The sequence below is a fragment of the Manacus candei genome, unplaced genomic scaffold (genome assembly GCF_025592945.1).
Source record: "Manacus candei isolate 608988 ecotype Guabito, Panama unplaced genomic scaffold, ASM2559294v1 h1tg000038l, whole genome shotgun sequence".
NCBI classification, from domain to species: Eukaryota; Metazoa; Chordata; class Aves; order Passeriformes; family Pipridae; genus Manacus; species Manacus candei.
Genome location: NW_026138086.1, coordinates 140,958 through 157,174, shown reverse-complemented (window position 1 = coordinate 157,174; position 16,217 = coordinate 140,958). Strand labels below are relative to the sequence as shown.

At 50.2% G+C, this 16,217-nt stretch overlaps 1 protein-coding gene across 1 annotated transcript in view; it reads right to left on the bottom strand.

Annotated features, from left to right (window-relative positions):
- CSMD2 (CUB and Sushi multiple domains 2) overlaps positions 1-4,054 on the bottom strand; it is a 245,256-nt gene extending 241,202 nt beyond the window's left edge. Inside the window, exons 1-2 of the mRNA XM_051794414.1 lie at positions 3,825-4,054; positions 2,645-2,910 (exon numbers count right to left, since the gene is read on the bottom strand). Of these exons, the coding sequence (XP_051650374.1) occupies positions 2,645-2,910; positions 3,825-3,928 (370 nt within the window). The 5' untranslated portion in view covers positions 3,929-4,054. The remainder of the gene's footprint in view (positions 1-2,644; positions 2,911-3,824) is intronic.
- Between the last annotated feature and the right edge of the window lie 12,163 nt (positions 4,055-16,217).

Genomic DNA, 16,217 nt, shown 5'->3' with positions numbered 1-16,217 from the left:
CCCTGTACTATGGTCCCTCACTGAATTATCAGTGCTGGTTAAATCTCTGCAACCAAACCCCCCTGCCTGAGCTCATCTCAGAGCCAACCCAAAACTCGTGACCAGCCTCCTGCTCCCCCACTCCTCACACCAGGAGCCTGCCAAAAACTGTTTTCCATCAAGAAAAAGGAGAACTGCAGTGGGTTTAAACTGAGGAGATGATGTTTCAAGCTGGTGCACCCTTCCTTAACCTAGCACAAGGCAGGGTGTGTAAATAAAGGGATCGAGCCCCTTTTATAACAGGCCTTCCAAAGACATCTGATCCGTGTCCATCCACACACACACACAGAAAACACCCTCCCCAAATGCACCTCCTGCTGCTGATGCACTGCTAACCACCCTGCAGGGACAGAAAGCACTCCTGTGCCCACCTGACTGCCAGGCAATAAATGGAATTTCAGGATTATCACACGTGTTTCATTTCCGAGAGGCCACACACGGATCACCAGCGACTCTCAGGCAAAGGTAAATCCCTGTGCACATCCCACCAGTGTGAAACCATCACTGCACCCCTCAAACTGAGAGGGGAACCACACAGCCCACCTCCTCTGCCCCCAGCACCCACAGACCCCATGAATTCCCAATCCCAGGCACCACATTCCCTCCAGCTCGTTATCCCAAACAGCTCCGTTATCCCCCCTTGGCACAGCAGCCCCTGAGGGAAGCACAGGCTTTGTGGGACGTTTTTGGGCAGCAGGACGTGCCCCCATGGCACAGCTGATGTGATGGGAGAGCAGGATTTCTTCCTCTTTTTTATTTTTAAGACGGCCAGAAGTACTAATTGACAGTTGTACACACACAGCTCTGCTGCCACACTATGGAACTCCCGGTTATTGCTTCCCACACAACCCCGGGCAACGGGAGAGGTTGGACATGGAGCCTCTTGGAACTTTGTTCTCCAGAGGTCCAGGGTTTGCTCAGCAAAGATGCTGGAAGTCCCAGCCCAGACTGAACCGATTTGCAGTGATTACACCCCAAAACCCACCAGAGACCTGCAAAAGGGGGGGTGCCTTCACTCCGGGTACATCCAGCACCGAGCCACTGATTGCAAAGTTGGCATCTTGCTCAGGCAAAAAGATCATTGCTGGGATGCCAGAATTGGAAAGGAAGAGCTATTGATCAGTGCCTCTGGCTCTGATGCAGGAAAAAAAAACATCTGAGCTCTAAAAAGGTCTTGCAGATCTTCTGCTCACAAAGAAAACAACACAGAGCATCAACCTCTGGGTGAAGGATCCAGAACAGAGGGCTCCAAACGCACAGAGAAGGGACCAGGGGCCTGAGAAGAAAGGATTACATCCTCTGCAAGGTACAGAGTGGAAGACCCAGCCTGAATAAGCTCCAGACAGCTCAGAAGAAGAAAGGAAGCTCTAAACCCCTAAGAGAGTCAATCAGGAATTGAGGTATCTCCACATCAGTGTACTCGTGTGAGAAAAGCACAGCAGAAGCTGCTGGAATGCTTTTCCTCTGTGCACAGGTTCGTGCTGGAGACAGGAAAAATATTCACCACGATAAATATGCACCCTTAATAAGGACTTGCAGGTTGTTTGGGTGGGTTTATAACCCTTCCCTAACACGCTTCCAGTCAGCAAAACTGTTCAGCTCCACTGCAAGAGCGCTCGGGAGGAGCAGTTAATCCTCGTTCTCCATCCCCCTCGAAGGAGATCTGCCTTACATAATAAAACCAGTGTTGCATTCCACACACAAAGTTTCCCCCCCCCCAAAAAAAAAAACCACCCCCCTCAAAACCCGGGGAGCTTTCGTACCCATCACCACCAGCCCCACATTCCTCCAGCCTCGGATACAGCAGACAAGGGACAACGTTCCTTGGAAACTCTTGGAAAATCGGGGCACTGCACAGCGTGGAGAGAAGGCGCTGCCAAACACTCGGCTCTCCCACTCTTCCCCCTCCTACACACCCAGAAGGACAGTCCCTAAATATTTGCTGTTTACACCCGAAATAAAACTTCAGCCCTTGCACACGCTTTTGCTACAGGGGATGGGAGACGGCAGCAAACTGCCCCCGAATCCGAGTCTTCTCCTGCTCTCCTTCCAGTCAGTAGGTGCTTGTTTCCTAAAAACCACCGTGCCGAGGCCAAAAAGCTCCTCTGCAAGGGATATTCAACTCGGAAGGCAGGAGGAAGAAGAGGAAAGTGCTTCCATCTTCATATGCAAGGCATCCAAAAATCTGTTTTATCAGGGTAGGGAAATACTGAATTAAGATGCGAGGGAAAGACGGAGGGGGGAAAACCGTGCTGGCATTTCTCACAGTCATCGTGCCCATCACACACAGCAACTGTGCCCGAACGCGACCCACCGGGGAGGTGGGCGACGAGACCGCACAAAGCCACCTTTGATCGCCCCATCGCCCCAATCCCGGAGGATGCTCGAGGGAGCCACATCGTCCAAAGGGCTGAGGAAAATATCCTCGGCGCTGAACGCGCCAGGGAAGCATGTGCCGACACAGCAGTGTGTGCACACAGTGCCACACACCCCAGCCCCCCCTCCGTGCCCCCAAAACAGCGCTCCTTTCATTCAAGGAGCCGGGGGGGGGGGTGGGGGTAAAAACCAGCTCCCGAAGTTGCCGGGTTTCTCCGTGGCCACTTACCCGTCACGGATCCAGCCAGGAGCCCCACGGAGAGCAGCAGCACCCGGCTCCAGGCGCTCACCTCCACCGGCATCAGAGCCACGATTCCCAGTTTCCCCCAGTGCCTCCCGAAGCTGCAGCTGCATCCCGGCTGCTCCCATCCCCAGGAAGGTTGCATGTCAAAGGGCAGCAGGAATGGGGCGTGCTGCTGGGGGGTTGGTGGTTCTTGCTGCCGGGTTTTCCCCCCTTTTCCTTCCCCTTGGCGATTGGGATAGTCCTCGGCTCGGCTGGATGAAGAGGAGAAAGGAAAGAGGTTGGGGGGGTGGAGGGGGGAAAAAAAAAAAAAAAAAAAAAAGCAGGTCAGGCTCGCGATTTCTTTTTTTTTTTTTTCTCCTTAATTTTTTCAGCCCAGGCAAAAAAAAAAATCCCACCGCATGGAAGGCTCTGAGCTTCTGCAGCTGGAATGAACCAAGTGTGGCAGCAGCTCGGGGAGAGGAGAGGCGAGGAAAGGAGAGGAGAGGAGGGCTGGGGCTGGCGCGTCCCTCCCGGTGGCTGTCTCAGAGCCAGCTCCTCGGCAGCAGCACCACAACGCTCCTCGGGGGATTTATACTTCTTTATTAGCCACTTGATTAATCGTTCCCACAGCTCTGTCCTCTTCTAAACGCTGGGGAGGGGGGAGAAGAGAGGGGGTCGCGGTGAGGGGCCGCCAAAGGGATCTGTGCTATCCCCCCCAAACCCAGCACCATCCTCCCCACCAGGACCAGAGCCCACAAATTAGGCTCCGGCGGCGTGTTTATTTTTACGTACTACAGGTTTCTTGCCGAGGAAGCGGGTCCCCCAGCCCCCCATTTCACACGGAGTCTGGCACACACCCCCCTCCACCCCCCCAGAGCATCGCTGCCACCGAGACATCCGCGGGCACGGACCCCCCGCCAACAACTCGAGGAGATCGCCACGATTTTGGGGACGAGGCGAATTTTGTTAGGAACGGATCACAAAAGAGCCCTGACCCCTCCCAGCCTGTGGCTTGTCCTCCCAGCGGCTGATGCTGGTGGGACTGGTCCAGGGGCACCCTGGAGGTGGGAAAGGCTGTGCCCCCTCCGCCGGGCTGGGCTGCGGTGCTGCTGCCCTGGCAGGGCTGGCACAGCCGTGTCTCTCCACCACCACCTCCCCTGGGTTGTGTTTGAGCATCTCCCGGTACCTCGGTGCCCGGAGCTGCAGGCAAGATGGGGAAGGGAGGGAGGGAAGGGAGGGAGGAAGGAAGGAAGGAATGCAACCGGTTAACGCCACATTCGGGAACTTCATTATCGTGCTAATGATGCTCTCACATCGAGGGACGAGGCGAACGACTCGAACGCCACACCAGAGCTCAAAATAAATAAATAAATAACCAAGAAAAAAAAAAAGACGCTCTGGAACAGTCGAGCATCCTCCCCCCTCCTCGGCAGCGCCGGCTCCACGGCTCCCTGGGCGACAGGCTGGGAGCTGCCTCTCTCCCAAACCCTGGCAGGGGTGTTTACCAGCCCCACATGCCCCTCGCCAGCCCTGCAGCCCCCGGGTTTCCCCCTCTCTCCCCCGGGATGCGGGGCCGGGCCGGTGCCCCCGCCGGGCTCGGGCCGTTCTCTCCCCTCCTCCCCCGGTTCTCCCCTGGCCAAACCGGGGGCTCCGCTCGCCACCCATCCCCCTGCTCCGGCTTTTGCATTTGCTGCAGTTTCTTGCTGCAAAAAAACCCCCTTCTTCGCTCTCGTTCCGGCTGCCTTGAATGAGCTTATTTTGACGGCTAAAAACCAAATTATATCGAGGGCTCGCGAATCTGTCCCTCCACCCTCGGCTCAATCCTCCTTCTCTCTCCCTTTCCCTCCGTCCCCTCCGCATTTCAATCCTTCCACTGCCTACATCGCGAGCCGCTGCCAAGAGCCGAGGCAACCGAGGGCTGGCACATGAAAGAGTTGCTTTATGTCTGTTTGAGCTGCGGCTTCCATTCAAACAGCCCCGATTGTGCAGAAGGCACAGCTCCGCGGAGAAAAGGCTCCCCCGGGGCAGGGGGACCGCACTCCACGGGCTGTCCCGCAGCCAGCGATCCCCCCCACCCCCGGAGACCCCCCAGCCCAAATTTGGCTGCAGCCGAAGATGTGCCTCGGTTGCTGCAGGGGCTGAGCCAGAGGCAGCCCCGCACCGAGAACGATCCACAGGCATAATAATAAAGGCTCTGAGGAGGCACAATCCCACTTTATTCCCGAGGAATCAAATCGTATCCATTTCAGAAATCCGGGGGTTCCTCGCTAATAAGTTTTCCTCCGCTTAAACCACCGAGATTTCAGGCGGAACTCTCCAAAAAAAAAAAATAATCCTGCCTTTATTCACAAACCAGACAATTCTGAGCAGAGCCCAAACCATCCCTGCAACCATCAGCGGTCCCAGCATCCCTGAAGGAAGGCTCTGGCTCTGCTTCCCAGCCCCGTTTCTGACCCTGAGCGCTCACTCCGCGTCCCACCTTGCCCAAAATCACCTCTTGGCTACCGAGAATTCCTGTTCTCCCGTGCGAACACCCACCGGGACACAACTCCTGCTCTGCAGTGCCACCCGCAGCCAGAGCCGGGCTGGGATGACTCTGCTGCCTCCAGCATTCCCTGCCTGACACATTCCTGCGGCTTCGATCCCACTTTTTCACCCTCCACTGACCACCGAGTCCCTCACCAAAACCCGAGCTGTTTGTGATTCCTCCATCCCCGAGTCCCAGCTGTCACATCTCTGGATATCAGGAAGGAATTCCTCCCTGGGAGGGTGTGAGGCCCTGGCACAGGTTGCCCAGAGAAGCTGTGGCTGCCCCATCCCTGGGAGTGTCCAGGGATGTTGCTGAACAACCTGGGATAGCAGGAGGTGTCCCTGCCCTTGGAATTAAATGGATTTTAATGTCCCTTCCAACCCCAACCCCTGTGGGATCCAGTGATCACCTTTCCCAGGTGTAACCTGCTGGAACAAAGCCTGAGGGCACATCTGAGTATCCCAACGAGGCAAATCATTCCCGCTTTTTCCCCCCTAAAACCGATTTTCTTTGGGAAAGAAAAAAAAAAAGTGTGTCCCGTGAAATCCGACTACTTCAAATTCTGAAGCACCACAAGCAGCTGCTGCATTCGCTTTCCCCACAACATTTAAAGAAAAGCAACCAACAACACATCAAAATATTTACAGGAAGAAGCGAAAGCGGCGTCAAAGGAGCAAAATTGAAAATTAAAGTGTTATAAGGAAGCTACTGTAAACAGCTGATCTGCACAAAGGAGAGCTGGATTTAGCACAGGGGGAAAAAAAAAATTATGCCAAATCGTGTTTTGCAGGACAAATAATGGGAAGAGAGGGAAGCTCTTGAGATTGATGGCAGAATATTGACTGGGTGCTCCTGAAATAGAAAAATTCAGAAATCCAGCTCACAGTCAACAAACATCCACACAGGTCTGGCCTGTCCTGCTTGGGATGGGAAAGTGCAAACAGATTTTGGCTTTAAAAAGTAATATTTCCTGGCTGAGGGAATGGACAGCTCTCCAGAAGAAACCAGGGAGGAACAGGAGGGGAAGGCACAGCCTGTGGAGCCACCAGAGACAGGAATCCCACTGAAAAACGGGGCAGAAAGTTGTTCCTGCCCTCAGAAATAGCCCAACAATGCTCTATTTTCACATCCATGGTATAAACCTGTTGAGGGTCTATTCAAGAGAACATCTATCTTCCTTAAAAACAGGGGGGAAGCAGCATCCTACTAATTATAGTGATCCTATGATTAGAGGTAATTGGCTACATTTACAATTTAGAATTTCCTAATTTTAGCTGTTTGTGAACCATACATGTATCCATAGTGTGTGCACAGAGCACCAGCCATTCCCTCCAGCTAAGAAGAGAAAATTGATAATACATTAATTATTGCACGTGGAAGGAGCAAACTGGAATTGAAATGGGAGTTTGGAACAGGGGAACACAACAGGCACTAACTGGGATTTGGAGCAGGTGAGCATGACAGGTTTGCCCTAAAGGAGCACCAAATGGGGCAGCTTTGACAGCAACCCCACTGGAAGGTTAATTGTGACCTTCCAGGACCTGAAGGGAGCTACAAGAAAGGTGGAGAGAGACTCTGTCTCCAAGGGTCTGGAGTGACAGGACAAGGGGGATGGCTTCAAACTGCCAGGGGGCAGGGTCAGAGGGATACTGGGGAGAAATCCTGCCCTGGGAGGGGGGAGACCCTGGCACAGGGTGCCCAGAGAAGCTGTGGCTGCCCCATCCCTGGGAGTGTCCAAGGTCAGGTTGGAGCAACCTGGGATAGGGGAAGGGGGTGGGACTGGATGATCTTCAACTTCCCTTCCAACCCAAACCCTTCCAGGATCCCACAACTGGCACCAACAGTCCTTGAAGCATCTGGGAACAGCCAGAACCAAGGGGCACATCCAGAACTCCTGCTCAGGTTCCTGGACCACATTTATCAGTCTGCAGATGTCAAACACAGGGAACTTCTCCTCCTTTGCAACATCCTTATCCCAGGGAGTTCTGAACTCTGGGCAAAGATTCTTGTTTTTTTCCTCACAGTTTTATTCATTCTCGCAGCCCAGGTAATTCCAGGTCCTGTGGGTCAGAGTTTAATGGCCCTGCCAGGGAATTTAGCTGCCAATTGCCAAGTTTGGAGCACTGCAGAACTGCAGCCTGGACAAGCAACAGGTATTTTAAACAGATTCTGCTCACAGGCAAAGCATGTCCTTGTGACTGCAACTGTCAGAAGGAAGGAAGAAAGGAAGAAATTGTTTATTAATGCCTTTAACCTGGCTCTGTCTAACAGGAACTACTGCAACACTGAATGAAAACAAAAAGCCATTAAAGATAGTTCAGGTACTGCAGATTTTCTACCACATTGTGGCCAAGTCTGAGCTTCCCACCAGCTTCCATTTTTTTTTCCAACCATTCCAACCTTCCACAGCTTCAGGGAACAAAACAGACCCAAATTTTGTGAGGAGAGAGTAGAACACCCCCAGGCCTGCACTGGGGGCACAACCTGGGAATATTCTGGCAGCTGATTTCTGATTTGTAGGGGAGAGGGAGAAACCAGGTCACTGTCCTGCTCCAGCAGGTTCTGCTCAGTGAGATAGGGAGGGACAGCAAATCCTTCCCCCTGGATCTCCTTCCCAAAAAAACATCATGTAAAAAAAAAAAAACAAACCAAAAAATGGCTGAAGGCTCCTCAGCTCTGTTAGCAGGAAGGGGAAGCAGGAATCTGGCAGCTGGATGCAACCCCCTGGAGCTTGACTGAATTCCTGGCTCAGGTTTTCAGCTCTGCCCCCAGGAGCTGCAGTGACAAAACCTCAACTCCCTCCCTGGTGAGAGCCACGGGAAATTCTGAGTGAACCCAGTCCTCCCCTCCTGGTATTCAGAGAAAAACCTGCTATTTATCTCAGTCCTACAAGGACTTCATGTTTCCCCCCAAAGTGAACATTTCCATCTCCAGTAATCCCCTCTGATTTATGGGGTAAGAAACAGCTGGATGACAATTCACCTGAAGTAAAGTTTTTTAGGATGACAGGACAAGAAGGGCCTTTTGTTTGCTTTTTTTTTTTGTATTGGAAGATGGAGGCAAATAATAAAAATGTGTTATTTATGACAAATGGCTGAGCTGTTTAGAATTGAGTGTCAGGGCAATAAAGAGGGTTGACAGAAGAGCATCTTGGCCCCAGATTTCAGAGCCAGGAGCTTTATTTGGGTGTTCAAAGCCAGACTAACACAAGCCCATTTAAGAGCTGGGAGGTGCAGCTCCATGTGTGACACGTTCCTGCCTTATTACCTCAAACTCATGTTAATCCAGATGGCAAATCTGACTTTTAACTATTAAAGATCAAGCCATAAAGCCTGGATGAGGAATCTGCTTAACTGCACTCCCAGGGGTGTTTTAGCTGGGGGGATTTCAAGGCTCTGAACTTTGCCAAGGAGCCTTTGGCCCTGGAAAGCAGCTTCTGCTGCTCCTTCCCAGCCCCTTGGCTGGGGCAGGAGGAGAGTGGTCAGATCTTTAAGGTCCCTCCCAACCCAAACCATTCTGGGATTCCCTGAGTAAATTTTAGACACAGCCCCCCCCCCACACACAAACACCACATTTTTTTTCCTCTCCTCCCTCTTGTAACTTTAAAAAAAATCCCTTCCCTTTTAATGTAAATAAAACAACTTAGTTGTGCAGAGCCAGCTGGAGGCAGGAAAAAACCCACAGAGTGTGTTTGCTCTTGTAAGGCTGATAAACAACCCCACCACGACTCTCCAGGTGACATTTTGCACGTTGTAACCACTTTACTCCTCACTGTTCCCCTTTCCACACTGCATCAACACCTATTTTGGGTCACCCAGATGGCTCAGGGGCTCCAGGACGATTTATAAGGAGGAATCTGTGCTTTGGCAAGACGTGCCCAGCAGCCTTTTTTTTTAATCCTCGCACCTCTGGAAGCCAAAATTCCAACTAAGATAAATTAGACAAGCAATTAGGAACCTCTAGTGTTTCCACAGAGCATCAACATCCTTCACTCCCCTCGCCTTGTGGGGAAGGTGATGGGTTGGGAACATCACACAGGCTGGGAAAAGAACACCAAAGCAGGCAGGAGAAATCAAACCACGGCCCAAATATCCCCTCCAAATTCCCAACAACGACCTCCCAGCTCCAGCTCTGCTGCCAAATCCTTATTTCTTCCATAAGTCACTCCTGAGGTTTTCCCCAAGTTCCTCTTGCACAGCCTCTGTTACAGCCTTCCTTTCAAAAAGAGTTTTTACAGAACAAAATAATTACTTACTTATGTTTCTCAAAGCCTAAACTTGGAGCACAAATTTCCTTTGCCTCGAGTCAGGTACGTTCTGCCCCAGCAAATTCCCATTTTCTCTAAGTAGAAGCTTGGATTTTTCTCCTGCTCAATCCAGGGGCTGTTTTTCTCCAATATTCCTAATGCAATTAGCATAACAAGATAAAGGAATCATCAAGTCCTTTCCCATTTTTCTTCCTTCATAAAAGGACTGATGACAAACTGGGAATCGGGATCTGGATTGAATTACATTTGCCACAAAAGACTTCATTAAGTAATAGTACATAATAAAAATCGTCTGTCAGCTTGAAGGATGGGCCAAATCCACTTAAGGAACCAGCTGGTTATTTTCTGGAGCACTCCAGGGCTCCCATGGTCGATAAGTGCAAGGAGAAAGGCTGGGACACAGGGAAACCAGGAGCAGGGGAGAGATTGGGATGCTGAGCCAAGTTCTGGGCTTTTCTGTCACAGTTTTACTGTGACTTAGGTAAGGCTTGGCCCAGGGCAGCCCAATTTCTACCTCACTGTAGTGGTGGAACAGCAGGAAAAGGAACTGTGGGAATCAGGGCACGACAGAGCAGGAGATGCTTGGATAGCTGGAGCATCACAACATCAGGGCAGGGAATCCCAGGATCACTGAGGCTGGAAAAGCCCTGTGGAGTCCACCCTGTGCCTGACCACCCACTCCATGGAGAATTTATCCCTGTTATCCAGTCTAAACCTCCCCTGGCACAACTTGAGGCCGTTTTCTCTTGTCCACACCAGAGGATCCAAGTTTGTGTCCCTCCCACACCTCGAGGGCTCTGTGGGGACAGTGGGAACAGGGGCCCATTTCTTGCCCCCCCCAGTTTCCAGACACGAAGCTGAAGCTGCACCACCACACCCTGGCAGAGAACCAGCACTGCCCTCAACCAGGAAACCCAAATCCAAAGGTGCTTCTGACCTGCCAAGTGTTTGCAGCAGATCTGGGAAGAGAACACAGAAGGATCTCTGGAGACATTCCAAACCCACCTGGGCACATCCCCTGTGGCACCTGCTCAAGGTGACCCTGCCTTGGCAAGGGGTTGGACTGGGTGATGTCCAGAGGTCCCTTCCAGCCCAGGCTGTTTGTGATTCTGGGATCAGAGCTGCTCCTTTGCTCTGAAAAGCCACGCTGGCTCCTGACACAAAATTCCCCTCCCTTTCCACACTCTGCTCTCTCACTGAATAATCCAACCCAATGCTTTGGCTCCGGGGATTTGTTCCAAGCTCCTTGAGGTCCCTTAACAACCCACCTACAGAGAGGGCACTGCAGGTAACCCTCAGTGCCCGAGAGGCAGCGTGTTGGGAAGGAAGGTCACCCCTGACACGGCGTCGCTGCCGACCCTCCGTGCCCTCCCGGCCCCCGGGTACCACAGCAGGCTCTCAGCAGAGCAGCCCTGCTGCCAAGGGGTCACCTCCATTTTCATCTTGTTGGCTTCACCAGGCAGAGATTCGTTCCCAGGCACGTTCCTGGTGGGGCTGTTCTCCCACACATCCCCAAAAAGCTCCGGGTTTCCCCCAGCACCTCAGAGGAGAAGGGATGGAGAGCCTGTGCTGGCCCAAGCTTGGCTGCACAGCAGATCCTTCCCAGGCAGCCAACCAACCAAAACTAAACCCAAAGCTCGTTATGAATGTTAAAAATAATCAATTCTGCTGCCTTTGAGTGTCCCAGGGCAGCACAGCCCAGGATGGAAACCGCTGCAGCTTCTGGGCTTTAGAAAACTTCCCCCTTTCAAAGCCAACAGACCTGCCCAGCTCCCTGAGCAACCCCAAATCCTGCTGGAGATCTCCCCTCTCTGCCTCCAACCCCTTCCCTTGCTGCTCCAGGAAAGCCAGAATGAACGGGAGGACGCAGAAGAACTTCACAGGAGCTGCAATATTCTGGAGAGAGAAACACCTTCACCCCCAGCCAAGGAACAGCCTCCTCCCCTTCTCCTCTAAAACCCTCCCACAGCTGGTGTTGCCACCTCTGCAGTTTTTCCAAAGTCATTTAGTCCAGTTGCCCCAACCAAACTGAGACAGAATTACCTTCCCTGGTTCCCAAGTGCATTAAACTTCAGCTAATGTGGGGAGGGGGGGGATTGATTGAACAGCTATTAATCAAAGGATGGGGGTTTGTTCTTGTGATGTCATAAACTGCAGAAGTAGAGCTCAAACAGTTTATTAAATTACAGGAATGCCAAGAAAAATAGATAGCTTTAATAATACATTTTTGCCTATCTGTTATATTTTAGATGCAGCTTGCAGAAGAGAATTAAAAAGTTTGCTACCATATAAAATTGCCACTTAAAGGAGGGGGAAAAAAAACCCAAATAGATTCTGTTGCTGATAGAGAATACAATTATTCCAGGCTAAAAAGTTGATTCTTTTGCTAACATGTGAGATTACTGCAGCTCAGAGCCCACGGGAGAGGAGGGGAGGGTCGGGCCAAGATGAAAAATGGTCTCTGAGCTCAAAAGCAGAAGAGCATCAGCTAAGGAAGGACAGCAAACACAGCAGGGCTCACCCAGGCAGGCCTGGCTGAGGGGGAAAGCTCTGCTGATGCTCCATCATCACCCTCAGGGGCTGGACCCACCCTGGCACCCAAATCCAGAGGATGCTCCAGGAGTTGGGGCTGCAGGAGCAAGTCCCAGGTCAGCAGAGAGACCAAAGGAGGAGGGAACCAGAAACTTCTGCCCTTCACCAAGATCCAGCCTGGCCCAAAGCCCAGCAGAGGTGTTATCAAGGGTTGGGAATGAGGGGAATGGCTCCAAACTGCCAGAGGGCAGGGCTAGGTGGGATATTGGGAAGGAATCCTTCCCTGGGAGGGTGGGCAGGCCCTGGCACAGGTTGCCCAGAGAAGCTGTGGCTGCCCCATCCCTGGAAGTGTCCAAGGCCAGGTTGGAGCAACCTGGGCTGGTGGAAGGTGTCCCTGCCCATGGGAAGGGATGGAACTGGATGGGCTTCACTGTCCCTTCCCACCCAGGTCATTCCATGAATCATCCCCCTCTCCAGTCCCAGCCCCACCACGATCCAACACCACCTCATCCTTCATTACCCTCCCACATTCCCGCTTCCTCTCCATCTCCAGGTCTCTCTCTGTGATTCATAAGCAACCCATCCCAGCTCCTGCTGGCTGCAAACTGAGTCACACTCTCTGGCTGGAAACCTTTCAAAGAAACCACCCAAACAGTGCTGAGGAACTGGAGTTCTTCCCTCTGGGGGGACGGGGCTGTGATTCAGGATGTGCCACGTCTGGCACAGCAAACAAACACGAAACCCTGAACCCAGGCCCTTCAGAACTGACACTCCAAAATGCCAGGAGCAGTCAGTCTTACATGTTTGAGGCGGCTCAGTTCTGCTGACGAGCCAGGAGCCAGTTCCTGCATCTTAAAATTCCTCCCCAGTCTCTCAGCTGTGCTTTAAATATTGCCCTGCACACACTGGGGTGCAGAGGCAGATGTGGGTAATTCCATTGTCCTGCCAGGATCTCCTGGGGGAGCAGAGCCTGGATTTATCAATCCAGCTGCCAGTGCAGGGGGGCATCGAGCCTGTTTGACAGGGAAATCCAGCTGGCAGGACATGGGGATTGGGAATCACCCAAGGGGAGGAGAAAACACACTCAGGAAACACATCCCATAGCAAATCAGGGAATCAGGGAATCAGCTGGGTTTTGGGTTTGTTTTGTTGATTTTTTTGGGTGGATTTTAATTGGGGTTTTTTTGGGGGAGGTTGGGGTTTTTTGTGTTTGGAGTTTTTTTTGTTGTTTTTTTTTTTTTCTGATTGTTTGGGTTTGGAGGGGTTGGTTTTTTGTTTGTTTTTTTGTTGTTGTTTTAAGGTTTTTTGGGGTTTTTTTTTGGTTTGGGGGTTTTTTGGGTTTTTTTTTGGTTTTCGGATTTTTTTGGGTTTTTTTCCGGTTTTGGGGTTTTTTTTTGATTTTTTGGTTTTTGAGGGTTTTTTGGGGTTTTTTTCTGGTTTTGGGGGGTTTTTTTGATTTTTTGGTTTTGGGGGTTTTTTTGGTTGTTTTTCTGTTTTGGGGGGTTTTTTGATTTTTTGGTTTTTGGGATTTTTTGGGGGGGTTTGTTTGTTTGTGTTGTTTTGGGGGGGTTGTTTGGGGGTTTTTTTGGGTTTTGAGGGGTTTTTTTGGTTTTGTTTTTTTTGTGGGTTTTTTTGGTTTTGGTGGGGGTTTTTTTGTTGGGTTTTTCTTTTTTTTTGAGGGGGAGTGTTTTTGTTCTGTTCACCTTTAAGATCCCTTCTAACCCAAACCATTCTGGGATTTTACAAGCAAAAAAAAAAGGCATCTCCCTGTAGGCCACAGAATGGTGAGCTCAGAAAAACAGCTCAACTGCTCCTACCCCTGCAGCTCTTCATTCTAAACACTCTGTACAATTTCTTACCCACTCATTCTTTGCCAAAGGACCTCAAATGGGGACCACAGGCTGGGGGTGCAGTTATTTCTCCACATTACTGAGAGATCCTGCCTGTTACAGCTCCCTGGTAAAATCCCACTTCCCCATTTGTCCACTCCTGAATTCATCTGATTAGGAAGTACAACATTCAGAGCATTAATTCCTCACTTCCTTTCATTTGTATAAATATGTTGCTCTGCCATGTTCCCTTAATTGCTTAACATCTGTTGGAAGGAAGGGGAAAATAAACACATTATGGCAAGAACAAACTGCAATACCCTTCTGCAAAAGTGCCCCTGTGGAAATGGTTTGGAGTGGGCTGAGAACTCCAGGAAAGCCAAAGCCAAGAAGTGAAACCCATCCAGGAGTCTTTGGGGTCAGGATTCCTGCCCTGAGACACTTCAAACTCAGTTGGATTAAAGGATTAAGGAGCTGGACTCTGATGAACCTTTCCCAACCCTGGACTCTCCATGATCCCACTTCCCTGGAAGTGCTATTTGGCCAAACCCTTGTACAAGAAAGACCTGAAAGAAACATTTTCTCCTCAGCCCCTGTTATTAAATGAGCATTTAAGGGTGTGCAGCCAATTTGGGGCCAGTTGGTGACACTGCTTCAGGGACAGCCACTCATGGTGACTTTGAGTACAATAATCCCACAAAAACAAGGGACAAAGAGCAGCTCCAAACCCCCAAGTGTGTCCTGCAGCCTTAGGACACATCTGAATTCCAGGTTTGAGGGAGTTCAGTTTACTGAAACAACTTATTAGTGAACCTGCCTAACAGAGACACAGCTCACAGCAGGAAAATAAATCCTGACTGGGATTTATAATTTATAAATATAATATATATTTATAAACATAATATATATATTTATAAATATTATATATATATATTAGAGAATATATAAATATAATTTATAAAATAAATCCTGACTGGGGGAGATCCTTCTGCTGGAAGGATCACAGTGATTAAGAGTCTTCATTCATTTGACTTTTCCAGCTCAAAAAAAAAAAATACTTTGCCTCAGCCTGAGTTTCATCTCCTCTTCGAAAGAGGAAAACAAAAGCCTAATTTTAGCTGAAATATGAAGTCACGGGGTGTAATGGGAACCTGCTGTACACTACCTGTGCACTCCAATGTCATTCTGACAGAGCTGACAGTGCAGCTGAGATTTTATTGTGTGATTTCATGAATGACTATTAACCACTGCAGAGCCCTGGAAACAGCAGCTCCTTTTTGAAAGGTTGTTTGTGGTCTGGTTTTTTTTTTTAAAGGACTTCTTGCTACTGCCATTCTTTATCTCAGTGTCAGAAGATGCCACTTATCAACTGGGGACTAAACTGTGTGCAAATGAAGAATTCATTGACTTCAATATATTTTTCCTCTCTATGTTTTGTGAGCTGGAATCAAACCACTCACCGAGAGAAAAGCATCTGGTAAAAAAAGGAGGGGGGGAAAAAGATACCAATTCCAAAAAATTCCAAAAAGTCTTTTATCCAAAATACTACTCGTGGAGCCTGGTGCTCCTGGAGAAAGCACTTGCTGAGATCCAGCTCACTCTGTAACAGATCTCTGAGAAAAGGGGAGGGGTGTGGGGGGGAAACAGAGGCTTGAACATGAGTCTTTAAATCCATAATGAATGGAAAACAACTCACCAGAACGTGTGAAAAGTGAAAACAGTTTGCACATTAAAACCTGGCTGATTTAAAGCACTTCCCTAACATGAAAGTCCCTTTTTTAATAGTTAAATATTGATGAGGATTATTACACTATCCTGCTTCGAGTCAGCTGGAGAGGTACACAGTGCCTCAGAAGCTGTTACTGAAGAAAAACACAAACATTTACTCCAAAAAAAACCAAAACAACCCAGACAGATTTTCAAACTGAAAGAGGGACAACAGGGAGCAGGTCCCCAAACTCAACTGCAGGAGATGTCAGAGCTGGAGCTGGAAAAGCCACTCCAGCATCCCCAACACATCAAAGAGGAGGAGAAGGAGGTTTTGCAGAGCATCCCCAGCCCTCAGAGCTCTTTGCATGCCTGGCAGGAACATCATGTAATTCACCTTCAGTTTACAAATGGCCACGCAACGGGGAAGAAAAAAATAATGAAGCATGAAATCCAAACCCTGCATTGGAAGCGAAGCATTAAACGGGAAAGGCGGCGCAGCTGGAGCCAGGGAAATGCTCTTGCTCACATTCAAAGCACAGTTGGGGGAAAAAACCACAAAAAAACCAAGGCCAGGGCACCCCCCTCACCCCCAAAACCAAGCCTTCAGGAAGGGCAAAGGGGTTGGTGTAATGAATCACTGCAGTCAGTGTGGCTGGAGCAGGAAAGGCTGTGCTGAAGGCACGAGGTGGGAAGCACTTGAGCAGCAACGAC